This window comes from Bos indicus x Bos taurus, chromosome 3, assembly GCF_003369695.1.
Source record: "Bos indicus x Bos taurus breed Angus x Brahman F1 hybrid chromosome 3, Bos_hybrid_MaternalHap_v2.0, whole genome shotgun sequence".
NCBI classification, from domain to species: domain Eukaryota; kingdom Metazoa; phylum Chordata; class Mammalia; order Artiodactyla; family Bovidae; genus Bos; species Bos indicus x Bos taurus.
In genome coordinates, this window is record NC_040078.1 from 7,127,758 (window position 1) to 7,142,967 (window position 15,210).

Consider the following 15,210-nt stretch of genomic DNA (forward strand, 5'->3'; position numbering starts at 1 on the left):
GTAGGTTCATGAGGTTTAAGGAAAGAAGCCATAACCATAAAAAAAAAAAAAAGTACAAACAAGTGCTGATGTAGAAGCTGCAGCAAATTACCAAGAAGATCTAGCTAAGATCACTAATGAAGGTGTCTATGCTAAATAACAGGTTTTCCACATAGTGGAAACAGCCTTACATTGGAAAGATGCTGCCATTCAGGACTTTCATAGTTAGAGAGGATAAGTCAATGCCAGACTTCAAAACTTCAAAGGACAGGCTGACTGTTGTTATTAACGGAGCTAATGTAGCCAGTGTCTTCAAGTTGAAGCCAATGTTTATTTACCATTCTGAAAATCCTAGGGCCTTTAAGAATTATGCTACATCTACCCTGCCTGTGCCCTACAAAGGGAACAACAAAGCCTAGATAGCAGCACATCTGTTGACAACATGATTACTTGATATTTTAAGCCCACTGTTGAGACCTACTGCTTAAAAAAGATTCCTTTCAAATTATTACTGCTCATTGACAATGCACCCAGTCACCTAAGAGCTCTGATGGAGATGTACAATGAGATTAATGTCGTTTTCATGCTTGCTAGCGCAACATTCATTCTGCAGCCCATGGATCAAGGAGTAATTTCAACTTTTGAGTCTTTATTTAGGAAATATATTTCATAATGTTATAGCTTCCATAAATAGCAATTCTTCTGATGAATCTGGGCAAAACAAATTGAAGGCCTTCTGGAAAGGATTCACCATTCCAGATGCCATTAAGAATATTCTGATTCATGTGAAGAGGCCAAAATGTCTCCATGAACAGGAGTTTGGAAGAAGTTGATTCCAGCAACATGGATGACCTTGAGGGGTTCAGAACTTCAGTGGAGGAAATAACTGCAGATATGGTGGGAATAGCAAGGCAACTAGCATAAGAAGGGGGTCTGAAGATGTGACTGAATTCTCACGATAAACCTGAACAGATGAGGAACTGCTTCTTAGGGAGGACCACAGTGGTCTCTTGAGAGGAATCTACTTCTGATAAAGATGTGTAAAGACTACTGAAATGACAACAAAGGCTATGGAATATTACATAGTCTTAGTTGATAAAGCAGTGGCAGGGTCTGAGAGGCCTGAGTTCAATTTTGTAAGAAGTTCTACCACAGGTAAAACACTATTAAAATGGCATTGCATGCTACAGAGAGATTATTTGTGAAAGGAGAAACAACTAATGTGGCAAACGTCATTGCTGCCTTATTTTAAGAAACTGCCTCAGCTCTCCAATCTTCAGCAACCACCACCCTAGTCAGTGAGCAACCATCAGCATTGAGGCAAGACTCTCTACCAGCAGAAAGATTACAGTTTGCTCAGGTGATAGCATTTTAGTCATGAGCTATTTTTTTAATTAAAGTATATACAATTTTTTTAGATATAATACTATTTTACACTTAATAAACTACAGTATAATGTAAAGTGAAACTGAAAGTCACTTAGTTGTGTCTGATTCTTTGTGACCCATGGACTGTGGTCCACGGAATTCTCCAGGCCAGAATACTGGAGTGGGTAGCCTTTCCCTTCTCCAATGGATCTTCCTGACCCAGGAATTGAACTGGGGTTTCCTGCATTGCAGGTGGATTTTTTACCAACTTAGCTATCAGGAAAGCCCTGGTAGAGTGTAAAGATAACTTTAATGTGCACTGGAAAACCAAAAATTTTGTGCTACTCACTTTATTACGATATTCACTTTATTGCCATGGTCTGAAACTGAACCTGTGGTATCTCCTAATGCCTGTACAGTAACAGATTTGTTAGAACCGAGGGGAAAGAACAAGCTAGATGGAGGGATATCATTATTGTGTGTGACCGTCAGCGTATCGCGGCTTCCCTGACAGCTCAGTTGATAAAGAATCCACCTGCAATGCAGGAGACCACAGTGAGAAGTGGGCAGAGAGGAGGGGAGGCCATGGGAGGCACTCTAGACAGAGGGCGAGACAGGGGCAAAGATACTGATGTAGAAAAATCCCCAGCATGGTGGAAGCACTGCAAATGACCCTGACTGAGGAAGAGACAGGAAGGGACCTGACTGAGAAGAGACAGGATTTTATCTTGAAGGAAGAAAAGCAGGCAAGTGATACCAAAAGATTTTCATTCTTTCAAATTTTACCCGAGGGATGATGTAGATGGTAGATCTATAAGGGACAAGATAGAAAGCAGTGCTCTAGGTGAGAAATATGAGAGCTAAAGCTAAAGAGGTGGTGATAACACAGAGCCAAGGACACAAACCTGGAATATCTTCAGGGGGCAGAAATCACAGGACTTGGAAACTAATCGTCTATGGGCAGGGAACAGGAAGGGAAAGAGGGAAAGGCGGAGGAGAGGCAGGGAGGAGACAGGAGTACATGTGGAATGAGTTTCACAATTCTGATTGAAGTGACTGAGCAGAGACTGGCATCCTACACAGAAGATTCCACAGAAGAAGGACTATGGGTAAGAGAATGAAACTGGGAAAGTTTGTAACAGCTAACTGGAGATACCGACTATCCACAAGTGGAGAGTTCAAGATAAGATGTGGCCTAGAGATAAACATAAGTTAAAACTACGGGAAGTGAAAAGTAAAAAAAAAAGCACCAAGGACTAATCCCAGGAGAAATGCCCTGGGGATTTCACCCAAGCGGCAGGTGAAAAAAAAGGATCCTGGAAAGCAGCTAGCAGAAAAAGAAGGAAAGAGTGGCAAGAGCGGAGGTGGGGGGCCCCAGAGCTAGGGAAGGGAGTGATTCATTCCCCGTGATGCACACTGCAGAGAAAGGCTGGTTCAATTTGCCAATCTGGCCCTTGTGGCTCAGACGGTAAAGCGTTTGCCTACAATGTGGGAGACCCGGGTTCGATCCCTGGGTCGGGAAGATCCCCTGGAAATGGTTTTCCAGTACTCTTGCCTGGCAAATCCCATGGACAGAGGATCCTGGTAGGCTACAGTTCTTGGGGTCGCAAAGAGTCGGACATGACTGAGCGACTTCACTTTCACTTTCAGTGACCTGGACAGCTTGTTTCAGGAAATATTGGTAGGCAGCAGATATCAGATCATGGGAGGTTGAAGGGCTAATGGCAAGGGGGGGGGTAAAATGCCAACAATGGGGATAAATGTGTGTGGCCTGAAGCTTGACTAGGAAGGAGACAAAAGAGATAGGCTAGGGGGAGATGCAGGGACAAGAAAGGTGTGATTTTTGTTTTGTTTTTCAGATGGAAAAGACTTGCCCTTATCTATCTGTGGTGGAGAAGAAAGCACAGTGAAAGATTCAGGTGATGATTCAGGAGAGGGAGCTGATAGCTCAGGGTTTCGGAAGAGGCAGGATGAGAAGACAAAGGCAGGTGGAGGGGTTCATCTGGGTCAGGAGAAGAACACTGGACACTAAGATGGGAGCTTCGGGGACAAGGGGGAAGCAGGAGGGCTGAAGGCAAAGCCGCCTGTGGCCAAGTCCAGGGACCACAGATGGGTGTGAGCCAGTGTCACGGTGCTAAAACAATAAGTAATGCTGGATTAATACAGAACTTCTTACATGTCAGTTATGCCTCAAAACAAAATGGTTGGGAAAAAAAAGAACAAAAGATTATCAGCTCAGTCCAAAAGTGCTTGAAATGGTCACTTTTGGCCTCAAAATTGCAATATTAATAACTTAGACTCAAATAGTGCTTACCGTGTTCCAGGCACTAGTTTAAGGGATGTACATGTACTATTAACTTACTTATCTTATAACCACCCTGAAAGTGAGGCACTATTATTATTCCCATTAGACAGACAAAGAAACTGAGGCACACAGCTAGTAAAACTGAAGCTAAGGCTCAAAGCCCGCCAGTCTGGCTTTAAGCTTGGTGCTTTTAACCATTGCACCACCTTGCCTCCCAACAGGCTCACTGCTTCCACCTGTAGTCAGCCACCCTGCTTTATCTTCTTCATTGCACTGACATCCCCTAAAAAGGCCTCGTGTGTCATCTGTTGGATCCTCCACCCCAACTTCCAATGTGGGTTCCTCGCCAGCAGGAACCTTGTTGCCTTCTTCACAGTATACCCAGTTCCCAGAATCAAGCCTTGCATCTGGGGACACTAATAAATATCCACTGAATGAAGGAAGGGGATTAAACTAAGGAGAAACAGCATCAGGCAGCAGTGGCCTGCTGCGATGGAACGGCAGGTGTGGTGGAGCCCGGAAGTGACAGGACATCAGGGGTGTGCTTGCTTGAATAAGCCAGATGCCCGGGTCTGGCAGGTGTAACAGGTACACAGTAAATATTCCTGAGCCACTGGTCACCGTCTAGATGACATGAGTCCTGTTTTAAGAGGCTCTAGTCTCCAAAGGGCTCCAAGCCCTTCCCCATGTTGGACTGTCTGCCACCGTGGGAAGACAGATGCCTCCAGGGGAACAGGATCTCTCCCAGGAAACCTGTCCAGGAGTCAGAGAAACTGCACAAGGCAAAGCAAGGCAAGCAGAACAGGGGCAGAGGCCCCACCTGGCTCTGAGCCCTGGGGGAATGGCCAAGGGCAGCTGCTGCCAAAAGATACAAAGGATAAATCTCCCCCAGGGTAGGGAATGGTGGGAATGAGGGAGGAAAGAAAAGCAGACAGAGAGAGCAAGAGAGGCAGCGCACACAATGAAAGCGAGGACCTTCATTAAAGGCGCTGCTGAAAAACCCAGAAGGGGAAGGGCCCACAAGACTTCAAAGAAGACAGCAAAGCCTCCACACATTTGGATTCCTCCAGAGTAAACAAGTTTCCTCGGCACAACAAAGGGCCTGCCTGGGGCAGCTCTACTGGAAAGATAAACACCGAATTAAATGAAAGCTCCCTAATGTGGAAGCAAGACTCTCGTTAAAGGGAAAAGAAAAGCTGCCAGCCCACAGTTCCACTCTGAAGCTTCAAGGTGCCCCATTACAGAGAAAAACCCTGATGGAGTCAATAAATGCTTCTGGGGGAAGCATTTATGGAAAAAGCATTTACAGTAACAAGGGATGTGTCCCTAGCAGCTTACAGACAGTAAGGAAGCAAGTGGGGCTAAAAAGAGGAAGTGACTCTGGGGCTTGATAAGAAAACGTTTCCCATTCCAGATCTGTAGAATTCCAAACACTGATACTCAAAGGTGGTTTCACATCCTGGCCATGGAACCACACCACAAACACAGGGTAGCCATCTAATGTGGCTCTCTCATAAAACCATGGGACTGCAGAGATCTTGTCCACTGTCCTCACAGCATACATGAGGTCATGGAGTTGAGATACTGAACTGGAGAACTAGACGATGGCTAACATGTATTTAGAGTGTACACTCATCTCACACACTAGTAAAGTAATGCTCAAAATTCTCCAAGCCAGGCTTCAGCAATGTGTGAACCGTGAACTTCCTGATGTTCAAGCTGGTTTTAGAAAAGGCAGAGGAACCAGAGATCAAATTGCCAACATCCTCTGGATCATGGAAAAAGCAAGAGAGTTCCAGAAAAACATCTATTTCTGCTTTATTGACTATGCCAAAGCCTTTGACTGTGTGGATCATGATAAACTGTGGGAAATTCTGAAAGAGATGAGAATACTAGATCACCTGACCTGCCTCTTGAGAAACCTATATGCAGGTCGGGAAGCAACAGTTACTGGACATGGAATAACAGACTGGTTCCAAATAGGAAAAGGAGTTCGTCAAGGCTGTATATTGTCACCCTGTTTATTTAACTTATATGCAGTGTACATCATGAGAAACGCTGGACTGGAAGAAACACAAACTGGAATCAAGATTGCCGGGAGAAATCTCAATAACCTCAGATATGCAGATGACACCACCCTTATGGCAGAAAGTGAAGAGGAACTCAAAAGCCTCTCGATCAAAGTGAAAGTGAAGAGTGAAAAAGTTGGCTTAAAGCTCAACATTCAGAAAACGAAGATCATGGCATCCGGTTCCACCACTTCATGGGAAATAGATGGGGAAACAGTGGAAACAGTGTCAGACTTTATTTTTCTGGGCTCCAAAATCACTACAGATGGTGACTGCAGCCATGAAATTAAAATACGCTTACTCCTTGGAAGGAAAGTTATGACCAACCTAGATAGCATATTCAAAAGCAGAGACATTACTTTACCAACAAAGGTTCGTCTAGTCAAGGCTATGGTTTTTCCTGTGGTCATGTATGGATGTGAGAGTTGGACTGTGAAGAAGGCTGAGCTCCGAAGAATTGATGCTTTTGAACTGTGGTGTTGGAGAAGACTCTTGAGAGTCCCTTGGACTGCAAGGAGATCCAACCAGTCCATTCTGAAGGAGATCAGCCCTGGGATTTCTTTGCAAGGAATGATGCTAAAGCTGAAACTCCAGTACTTTGCCCACCTCATGCGAAGAGTTGACTCACTGGAAAAGACTCTGATGCTGGAAGGGATTGGGGGCAGGAGGAGAAGGGGATGACAGAGGATGAGATGGCTGGATGGCATCACTGACTCAATGGACGTGAGTCTGAGTGAACTCCGGGAGTTGGTGATGGACAGGGAGGCCTGGCGTGCTGCGATTCATGGGGTCACAGAGTCGGACATGACTGAGCGACTGATCTGATCTGATCTGATCTGATATGCTAGGAATGATGCTGATTTACCTGCATTATCTCCCAACACCTAGCTAGCAGATAAGAAAAATCTAGAAAGACTAGAAAGTTTGCCAAGGATCACCCAGCTAAGATCATGAACTCCTTATTGCAAAATTCAGACTTAAATTGAAGAAATTAGGGAAAACCACTAGACCACTCAGCTATGACTTAAATCAAATCGCTTATAAAGTGGAAGTGAGAAATAGGTTCAAGTCATTAGTTCTGATAGACAAGAGTGCCGGAAGAACTATGGACAGAGGGTTTGTGACACTGTACAGAAGGCAGGGATCAAGACCATCGCCAAGAAAAAGAAATGTAAAAAGGCAACATGGTTTTCTGAGGAGGCCTTACAAATACCTGAGGAAAGAAGAGAAGCTAAAGGCAAAAACGATAAGGAAAGATATAAGCATCTGAATGCAGAGTTCCAAAGAATAGCAAGGAGAGATAAGAAAGCATAAGAAAGCATTAGGGACCAATACGAAGAAATAGAGGAAAACAACAGAATGGGAAAGACTAGAGATCTCTTCAAGAAAATTAGAGATACCAAGGGAACATTTCATGCAAAGATGGGCACAGTAAAGGACAGAAGCAGTATGGGCCTCACAGAAGCAGAAGATACTAACAAGAGGTGATAAGAATACACAGAAGAACTATACAAAAAAGATCTTAATGACCAAGATAACCACGATGGTGTGATCACTCACCTAGAGCCAGACATCCTGGAATGCGAAGTCAAGTGGGCCTTAGGAAGCATCACTACGAACAAAGCTAGTGGAGGTGATGGAATCCCAGTTGAGCTATTTCAAATTCTAAAAGAAGATGTTGTGAAAGTGCTGTACTCAATATGCCAGCAAATTTGGAAAACTCAGCAGTGGCCACAGGACTGGAAAAGGTCAGTTTTCATTCCAATCCCTAAGAAAGTCAATGCCAAAGAATGCTCAAACTACTGCACAATTGCACTCATCTCACACGCTAGCAAAGTAATGCTCAAAATTCTCCAAGCCAGGCTTCAACAGTATGTGAACTGAAAACTTCAGGATGTTCAAGTTGGATTTAGAAAAGGCAGAGGAACCAGAGATCAAATTGCCAACATCTGTTGGATCATCAAAAAAGCAAGAGAGTTCTAGAAAAACATCTACTTTTGCTTTATTGACTACGCCAAAGCCTTTGACTGTGTGGATCACAACAATTCTTCAAGAGAATTGTGGAAAATTCTTCAAGAGATGGGAATACCAGATCACCTTATCTGCCTTGTGAGAAATCTGTATGCAAGTCAAGAAGCAAAAGTTAGAACTGGGCATGGAACAACATATTGGTTCCAAATTGGGAAAGAAGTACGTCAAGGCTGTATATTGTCACCCTGCTTATTTAACTTATGCAGAGTACATCTTGCGAAATCCCAGGCTGGATGAAGAACAAGTCGGAATCAAAATTGCCGGGAGAAATATCAATAACCTCAGATACGCAGATGACACCACCCTTATGGCAGAAAGTGAAGAGGACTTAAAGAGCTTCTTGATGAAACTAAAAGAGGAGAGTGAAAAAAATGCTGGCTTAAAACTCAACATTCAAAAAATGAAGATCATGGCATTCTGTCCCATCACTTCATGGCAAACAGATGAGGAAACAATGGAAACAGTGACAGACTTTATTTTTGGGGGGCTGCAAACTCACTGCAGATGGTGACTACAGCCATGAAATTCAAAGATGCGTGCTCCATGGAAGAAAAGCTCTGACCATCCTAGACAGCATATTAAAAATCATAGACACTACTTTATTGACAAAGGTCCATATAGTGAAAGCTATGGTTTTTCCAGTAGTCATATGAATGTGAGAGCTGGACCATAAAGAAAGCTGAACGCTGAAGAATTGATGCTTTTCAACTGTGGTGTTGGAGAAGACACTTGACAGTCTCTTGGACTGCAACGAGGTCAAACTAATCAATCCTAAAGGAAATCAGTCCTGAATATTCATTGGAAGGACGGATGTTCAAGCTGAAGCTCCAATACTTTGGCTACATAATGCAAAGTACTGACTCATTAGAAAAGACCTGACGTTGGGAAAGATTGAAGGCAGGAGGAGAAGGGGACGACAGAGGATGAGATGGTTGGATGGCATCACCGACTGGATGGACATGAGTTTGAGCCAGCTCCAGGAGTTGGTGATGGACAGGGAAGGCTGGAGTGCTGCAGTCCATGGGGTCGCAAAGAGCTGGACACAGCTGAGTGGCTGAACTGACTGACCTAGCTAAGAAATGGTTGACTTAGCATTCAAGCCTAGAATTCACCTGAAAAGTGCCAGAACCCAAGCTCTCCATTGCTTCTCTCGTCTGCGGGTCCAGCACTCCCTCTGTCATACCACACTGCCTTCTCATTTCTGTGATAGTTAATTTTGTGGGCAAATTTTGTGGAGCCATGGTGTCGATACTTGACCAAACACTATTCTAGATATTACTGTGAAGGTATTTTTCATACGAGAGTAAACATTTAAATCAGTAGATTGAATAAAGCAGATTACCCTCCATAATATAGCTGGGCTTCATCCAATCAGTTGAAAGTCTTAACAGAACAAAGACAGACCTCCTTGGAAGAAGAGGGAATTGTGCCAGCAGACCAGTTTAAGACTTGAACTGCAACTCTTTTCTGGGTTTTCAGCCTGGAGCCTACCCTGCAGATTTTGGACTCGCCACACCTCTGTAATCATGTGAGCCAATTCCTTAAAATTAATACGAGTGTGTGTATCTCCCTAAGACAATTTACATCACTCCACAGGTCAGATTCTCACTCACACAAGTTGGGGAGGGTCCCCCTACTTCCCTTTCTCTGCGGGGATGTATGGTACTCAAAGCACACATTCAAGCCATGCTCAGCCTCCTTAAAGAGACACACTCAGTGCTTTGACATCTTAAACTCTGAAGCAAGTATACTGAGCCTGACAGGTTTTCCTAAAATGAACCTAGATGTTTCCACATGTAGAATGTCAGTTACACTCTTCTTAGGGAGAATGGTATACAGAAGATGCCAAGCGGCTGATGTCTCATGTATATTACTGTAATTTGAAAAAAAAAAAAATCACCAAAAAGGTTATAAAAAGAGATGGACATGTAGCTGATGGGCCCAATATCTCAGTGCTGACCACCTGTCACAGCCAGAAGAGTGTCACCACACTGGTCCCTACCTGCAGCCTCAGCCAGCATCACTCATCACCATCAGCACTCTCTCCAGCCTCCCAGTCTCCCACTCTAGGCCATACGACTTCAATTCCACCTACTCCCAAACTTCCCAGGTGGCTCAGTGGTAAAGAACCCCCCTGCCAACACAGGGGATGCAGGAGACGCGGGTTCAATCCCTGGGTCAGGAAGATCCCTTGAAGGAGGAAATGTTAACCCTCTCCAGAATTCTTTCTGGGGAAAATCTCATGGACAGAGGAGCCTGGTGGGCTACAGTCCATAGTGTTGCAAAGAATTGGACACGACTGAGTGACTGAACACACACAGACACACACACATAAAAACACACTACCTACTCCTGCCATTCAAGGTCATCCTTCTTCATCAAGCAGACTGTTAAGAAGTCACTCCCTGCTGAAATTTCTACTCAGTCTCCATATTCACTTTGGCACAGAGTAAACATTGAATCAATGCTGCTGACAACGACTAAGATGACACACATCCTTTGCCACAATCATTGACCACATCCCCCACTTTATTCAACAAGTATTTATTGTGTGAAGAGTAGTCCTTACCCCCCAACTCCCCCCAACCCTAGAGCTTGTCCTCTACTGAAGACAGATGACACTATGTATCTGGTAGACAGTGGGCTGAATGCTGACGGTAGCAGCACCAGCCAAGGGTGAAAAGAACACAGAAACCTAGAGGGAGGAAGTGTTTAAATTTTGGGGAAGGGGCAGAAAGGGAATGGGACAGTGGGAGCTGGAAGGCAGCCTCCCCAGAAGACAGGAGAGTGAAGAAAGACTAGAACGGCCGCCTGGAGGTAAATGCAGGAAACGCCGACAGTTGGAACAGGATTGGAAATGGGAGGCAGGTGCTTGGGGAGGAGGAGGGGGAAGAGAAGAAGGAAACAATAATAGGAAGGGGTCCCCGCTGGAATCTCTATTCATTCCCCAAAGAGAATCCTTCCTAGTATCACAGGAAATCATATCAACCTTCAGTTCAGTTCAGTCGCTCAGTTGTGTCTGACTCTTTGTGACCCCATGAATTGCAGCACACCAGGCCTCCCTGTCCATCACCAACTCCTGGGGTTCACCCAAACTCATGTGCCTCGAGTCAGTGATGCCATCCAGCCATCTCATCCTCTGGCATCCCCTTCTCCTCCTGCCCCCAATCCCTATCAGCATCAGGGTCTTTTCCAAGGAGTCAACTCTTCACATGAGGTGGCCAAAGTATTGGAGTTTCAGCCTCAGCATCAGTGCTTCCAGTGAAAACCCAGGACTGGTCTCCTTCAGGATGGACTGGTTGGATCTCAACCTACCCCCACCCAAAAGAGCCCTGCAGGGTCTGGAAGGGGAAGGAAAGAGTAGCTCCCACAGCAGGAGGGGAAGAAGACCTAGCTCTCAGAGTAGGCTATATGAAATGCTTTTCTCTTCAAAGGCCAAACCTGCTCTCTTTAGCAAATGGCTGAGAAGTTGGTTCTGATTAGGTACTTAGAGGCTAGATCAAGCTCCTCAGACAGTTATGTGATAAGAACAAAGGTCAAACACTCAACCTCTAGATAACTTCTCTGTGCCCAACCTCTTTCACTCCAGGAATAGGTGGCTTTACCAGAGACAATGCCCTTTACTTTTCAGTTAGAATATCTTTGTATATGTGCATCCTGGCTGCCAGTTGTATTGTGGGTTCAATAGCCTTTGAGGTGTAGCCATGACTGTCCACCAACAAGGGAGCAGGGCATCGACAAAGAAGAGCTAATAATGTAAAGGCATCAATCTAAGCCTGCTAGGAGCTCCAAGGGCAAATCCTCCAGTTCAGAAGTGAGCAGATCAGCTTTTGTTCTGAGCAATGTGGCTGCAATAATATGCAATAATGAAAAGTAAATCTTCCTCCCAGTATAGACACTTAGTTCCTCTTTCCAGAATGAACCAAGTTACCAGTTCTGGAGATGTTTTATGCATAGTGGGCATATACAAAAACACATATTTACATGTATACGTTTTTATACAATATAATTGGTATGCTACCAATTCATAGTTCTACATCTTGTTTTTTAAAAACTCAGCAAAATATCTTGGAGATGATTTTTTATCAGTTCACAGAGAACCAATTCATCCTTTTTAGAGGTTCTGCAATATTCCATTACTTGTAACCATAAATTATTATAAAATCCCCTCTTGTTAGTTATAATTTTTATAACTATATATGCATCATTTCACACATGTATGGGTATACCCTTAAGAGGAATTCTTAGAAGAGAATTTGAGGGTGATTTGGGGGGTCAAACGCATGTGAAATTTTAAATTTAATGATTTCCATATTTTTCTCCAGAGGGTTTCTACCTTTACCACACACTATGTCAACATGTGTGTCTGAGTTTATCTCTGAGCTTTCTTTTCCAATCCACTCAGACACTTATTAATGCATCAGCACAGTTTTACAGCTTTATAGTATGTTTTTGAACCTGGAAAGTCACTTGTCTGTCATCACTCATCTTTTCTAGGATTTTTCCTATCCTTGCTTTTTCCCATTTAAAAAAATAATAATAGCTAACAACGTATTTGGTGTTTACCATGTGCCAAGTACCAGATTTGGCATTTTAAATATATCTGCTTATCCAATCAACACAATAATTCTATGAGGAAGATACTACTGTTATTCCTACTTTTCCCAGAAGAGGAAACTAAGGCACAGGGAGGTTATGGAATTTGCCCGAAATCACACAGCTAGTGACCAGTGCAACTTGAATGGAAACCGAAAATCTCTACCCTTCATCACTTAGCAAAACTGCCTTTTGCGATGGGAGACTTCTTTTGCCATTTTCTAACTTCTTGAATTGAATGTTTAATTAATTTGATTTTCACGACTAATCATCTATTACTGTAAATAATTAAACCTGTGATTTTCCTCTGAGCACTCTCTTTATCTGTAGCCTATAGTTTTAAATATGATAGCTTACCAAGGTGCCAACTTTGCTGATAAAGATTTATATTATAATGTTAAATTTATAGATTAACATAAGGAGAATTAACATTTGTATGATGTTGAGATTTCCCAACCAAGAACTTTCCAACTATCTGATTTTCTTCATATAAACATATATATTTTATTATGATTATTCAGGCATTTTATCTTTTTGAAGATAAAAAAAGTTATTTCAGTGGATATTTTCTTCCACTATGACTTCCAACAGGTTGATGTTGGAACAGAAAACCACAGTTATCTATATCTATTTACTGGACCTTACCTCCAAATTCTCTTATTTCTAATAGTTTTAAGTTTATTTTCATGGGTTTCCCACATAAAAATATAAACAATATTAACTTTTTACCTAATACTCATACTTCTTGCTCCCACATTTACTGTTGGAGAGATGGTAAAAGACACCTTGGTCTTGCTCCTGACTTTTAGTGAGACTTGAAGACTGGAGATACTGGAATAATGTCTACCCTGAGGGTTTACAGAACTATAGAATTTAGAAGTAGGGAAAAAAAAACTACTTAGATAATTGGAAATTATCTTATTTGTTTTATGAAGGTGATTTTGTATGAAAATTTTCTTTGGGATCTCATTTGGTAGTATAAGCAGGTCTACCGTTAAAATATATTTCCTGATATCCAGTTTAAATGCTTCTTTGTTTGATAGTTTAAACATCTTCAATTTTCTTATAAAAGCAACACACATTCTTTAAAGAAAATTTAGAATCTAGAAACAGAGAAAATGCTTTTAGGTGAAGTGGCTGCTCTGGGCTTGGGGGAACGATCCACCACCCACACTGTGGATCCACCTGCCTGTTCCCCCGGATCCACAGCGGTGACCGTGCCTACCTGGGTCTCCTGAGCTGCTGCTGTTCCTCTCGCTCTCCCCGTCTTCCTGGCCATCAGCATTCTGCTGCGTGTGCTGTAGGCTGAGCTTGTGGCAGACCTCGAAGGCCTGCCCCACCGTCCGGACGATTCGCATAGCTTGGCTCTGGGAAGCATAAAGGAAAGAAGAGAATGAAGGATGCGGAGACCCTCTACAAGGACACAAGAAGGGCCGAGGTGGGAGAGGATATGCAGGAGGCAGGCACACAGACACCCATGAAGCCAGCAAGGGAAAGAGATGGAAAAACCTAATGTTGTTTGGCTGTGCACATACTCACAAAGAAGTATGCAAAACCATTTTCCCTTCCCTCAATTACTCCAGAAAATAGAAACTGTCACTGCAGTTTGGAAACAGTCAACTGAATGGACAGATAGCAAAGATTCCAATTGTGGAGTTAGCCCAATTCTACCTAGCAAGTTTGACGACAGTAGTTGAGACGGTTCAGAATTCTTTTGGCAACCATGATCAAACGTTTCATGGGTTCATCACTTGAAGAGTAACTCAGCTGTCATTTTCTTTTTCATGCCAGAAATGGTGGGTTTCCCTGGTGTTCCTGCAGACCATGGGCTGTGAAGATATAGGACTGAAAAGCCATGGTCTAAACAGCAGAACCAGCTGAGGACCAGAGTCCAGATCCCTTGGAACATCACTGGCAGCCAACCATATCTGAGGTGAGCTTCCCAGCCTTGCTCTAAAGACATCGCTCACGGGGTCCATTCCTTTGCTACTTTCTTTCTTTTCATTCTTTATCTTGCTATTTAACCTCTTCCTCTAACTGCCCAAGCATTGTGCTTAACCCTAGCTCTCGGTATCCCACTCCTTAGCTAGGACAGCCGGTAGAGGTTGTTGTTAAGTCGCTCAGTCGTGTCCGACTCTCTGCGACCCCATGGACTCCTGCACTCCAGGCTTCCCTGCCCTTCATCATCTCCCAGAGTTTGCTCAAACTCATGTCCATTGAGTCGGTGATGCCATCCAACCATCTCATCTTCTGTCACCCCCTACTCTTCCCGCCTTCAGTCTTTCCCAACATCAGGGTCTTTTCCACTGAGTCAGCTCTTTGCATCAGCTGGCCACAGTTATTGGAGCTTCAGGACAGCAGGGACAGGACAAAAGAGCCTGTTCCTGAAAGGAGTCTTAAGCGGCCCATGCAGGCTAGGAGGAACAACCACACGCAAGACTTTCAGGGCATGGTCTCCAAAGCAGACAACTGATTATGATTTGCTAATTGTTCTGCTTTCACTTTCCTTCAAAGACCAAGAATGAATTCAGTGAGAGCTGTGCAAGGTTTAAGAACTCGGGATGGGAAACTGAAGGTCACTGCTCCTTTTACAAAAGTGGTCCCCAACCATTCTGCCACCACAGACTGTGGATTATTTCACTGTGGCTGTCACTCTGCGCCTTGAGTCAAAGATTAATCACATCTTCGATAATCGGACTTCAGGTCAGTTGTGACTACTAGTGACACCATCAGTTCACCCATCACGTTGGGGAAAACAAAACAAAACAAAACAAGCAGTCAAGCAGAGCTTCTCATCAGCAAACCAATTCAATTATAGACAAAAGCAGAGTCCAGTGTTTTGATAGCCTGTAAGGCCTTGTTG

At 43.6% G+C, this 15,210-nt stretch overlaps 1 protein-coding gene across 4 annotated transcripts in view; it reads right to left on the reverse strand.

Annotated features, from left to right (window-relative positions):
* C3H1orf226 (chromosome 3 C1orf226 homolog) overlaps positions 1-15,210 on the reverse strand; it is a 359,296-nt gene that overhangs the window by 39,555 nt on the left and 304,531 nt on the right. For all 4 annotated transcript variants that reach the window (XM_027527387.1, XM_027527372.1, XM_027527380.1 and 1 more), the window contains one exon: positions 13,573-13,714. In XM_027527387.1, the coding sequence (XP_027383188.1) occupies positions 13,573-13,714 (142 nt within the window). The remainder of the gene's footprint in view (positions 1-13,572; positions 13,715-15,210) is intronic.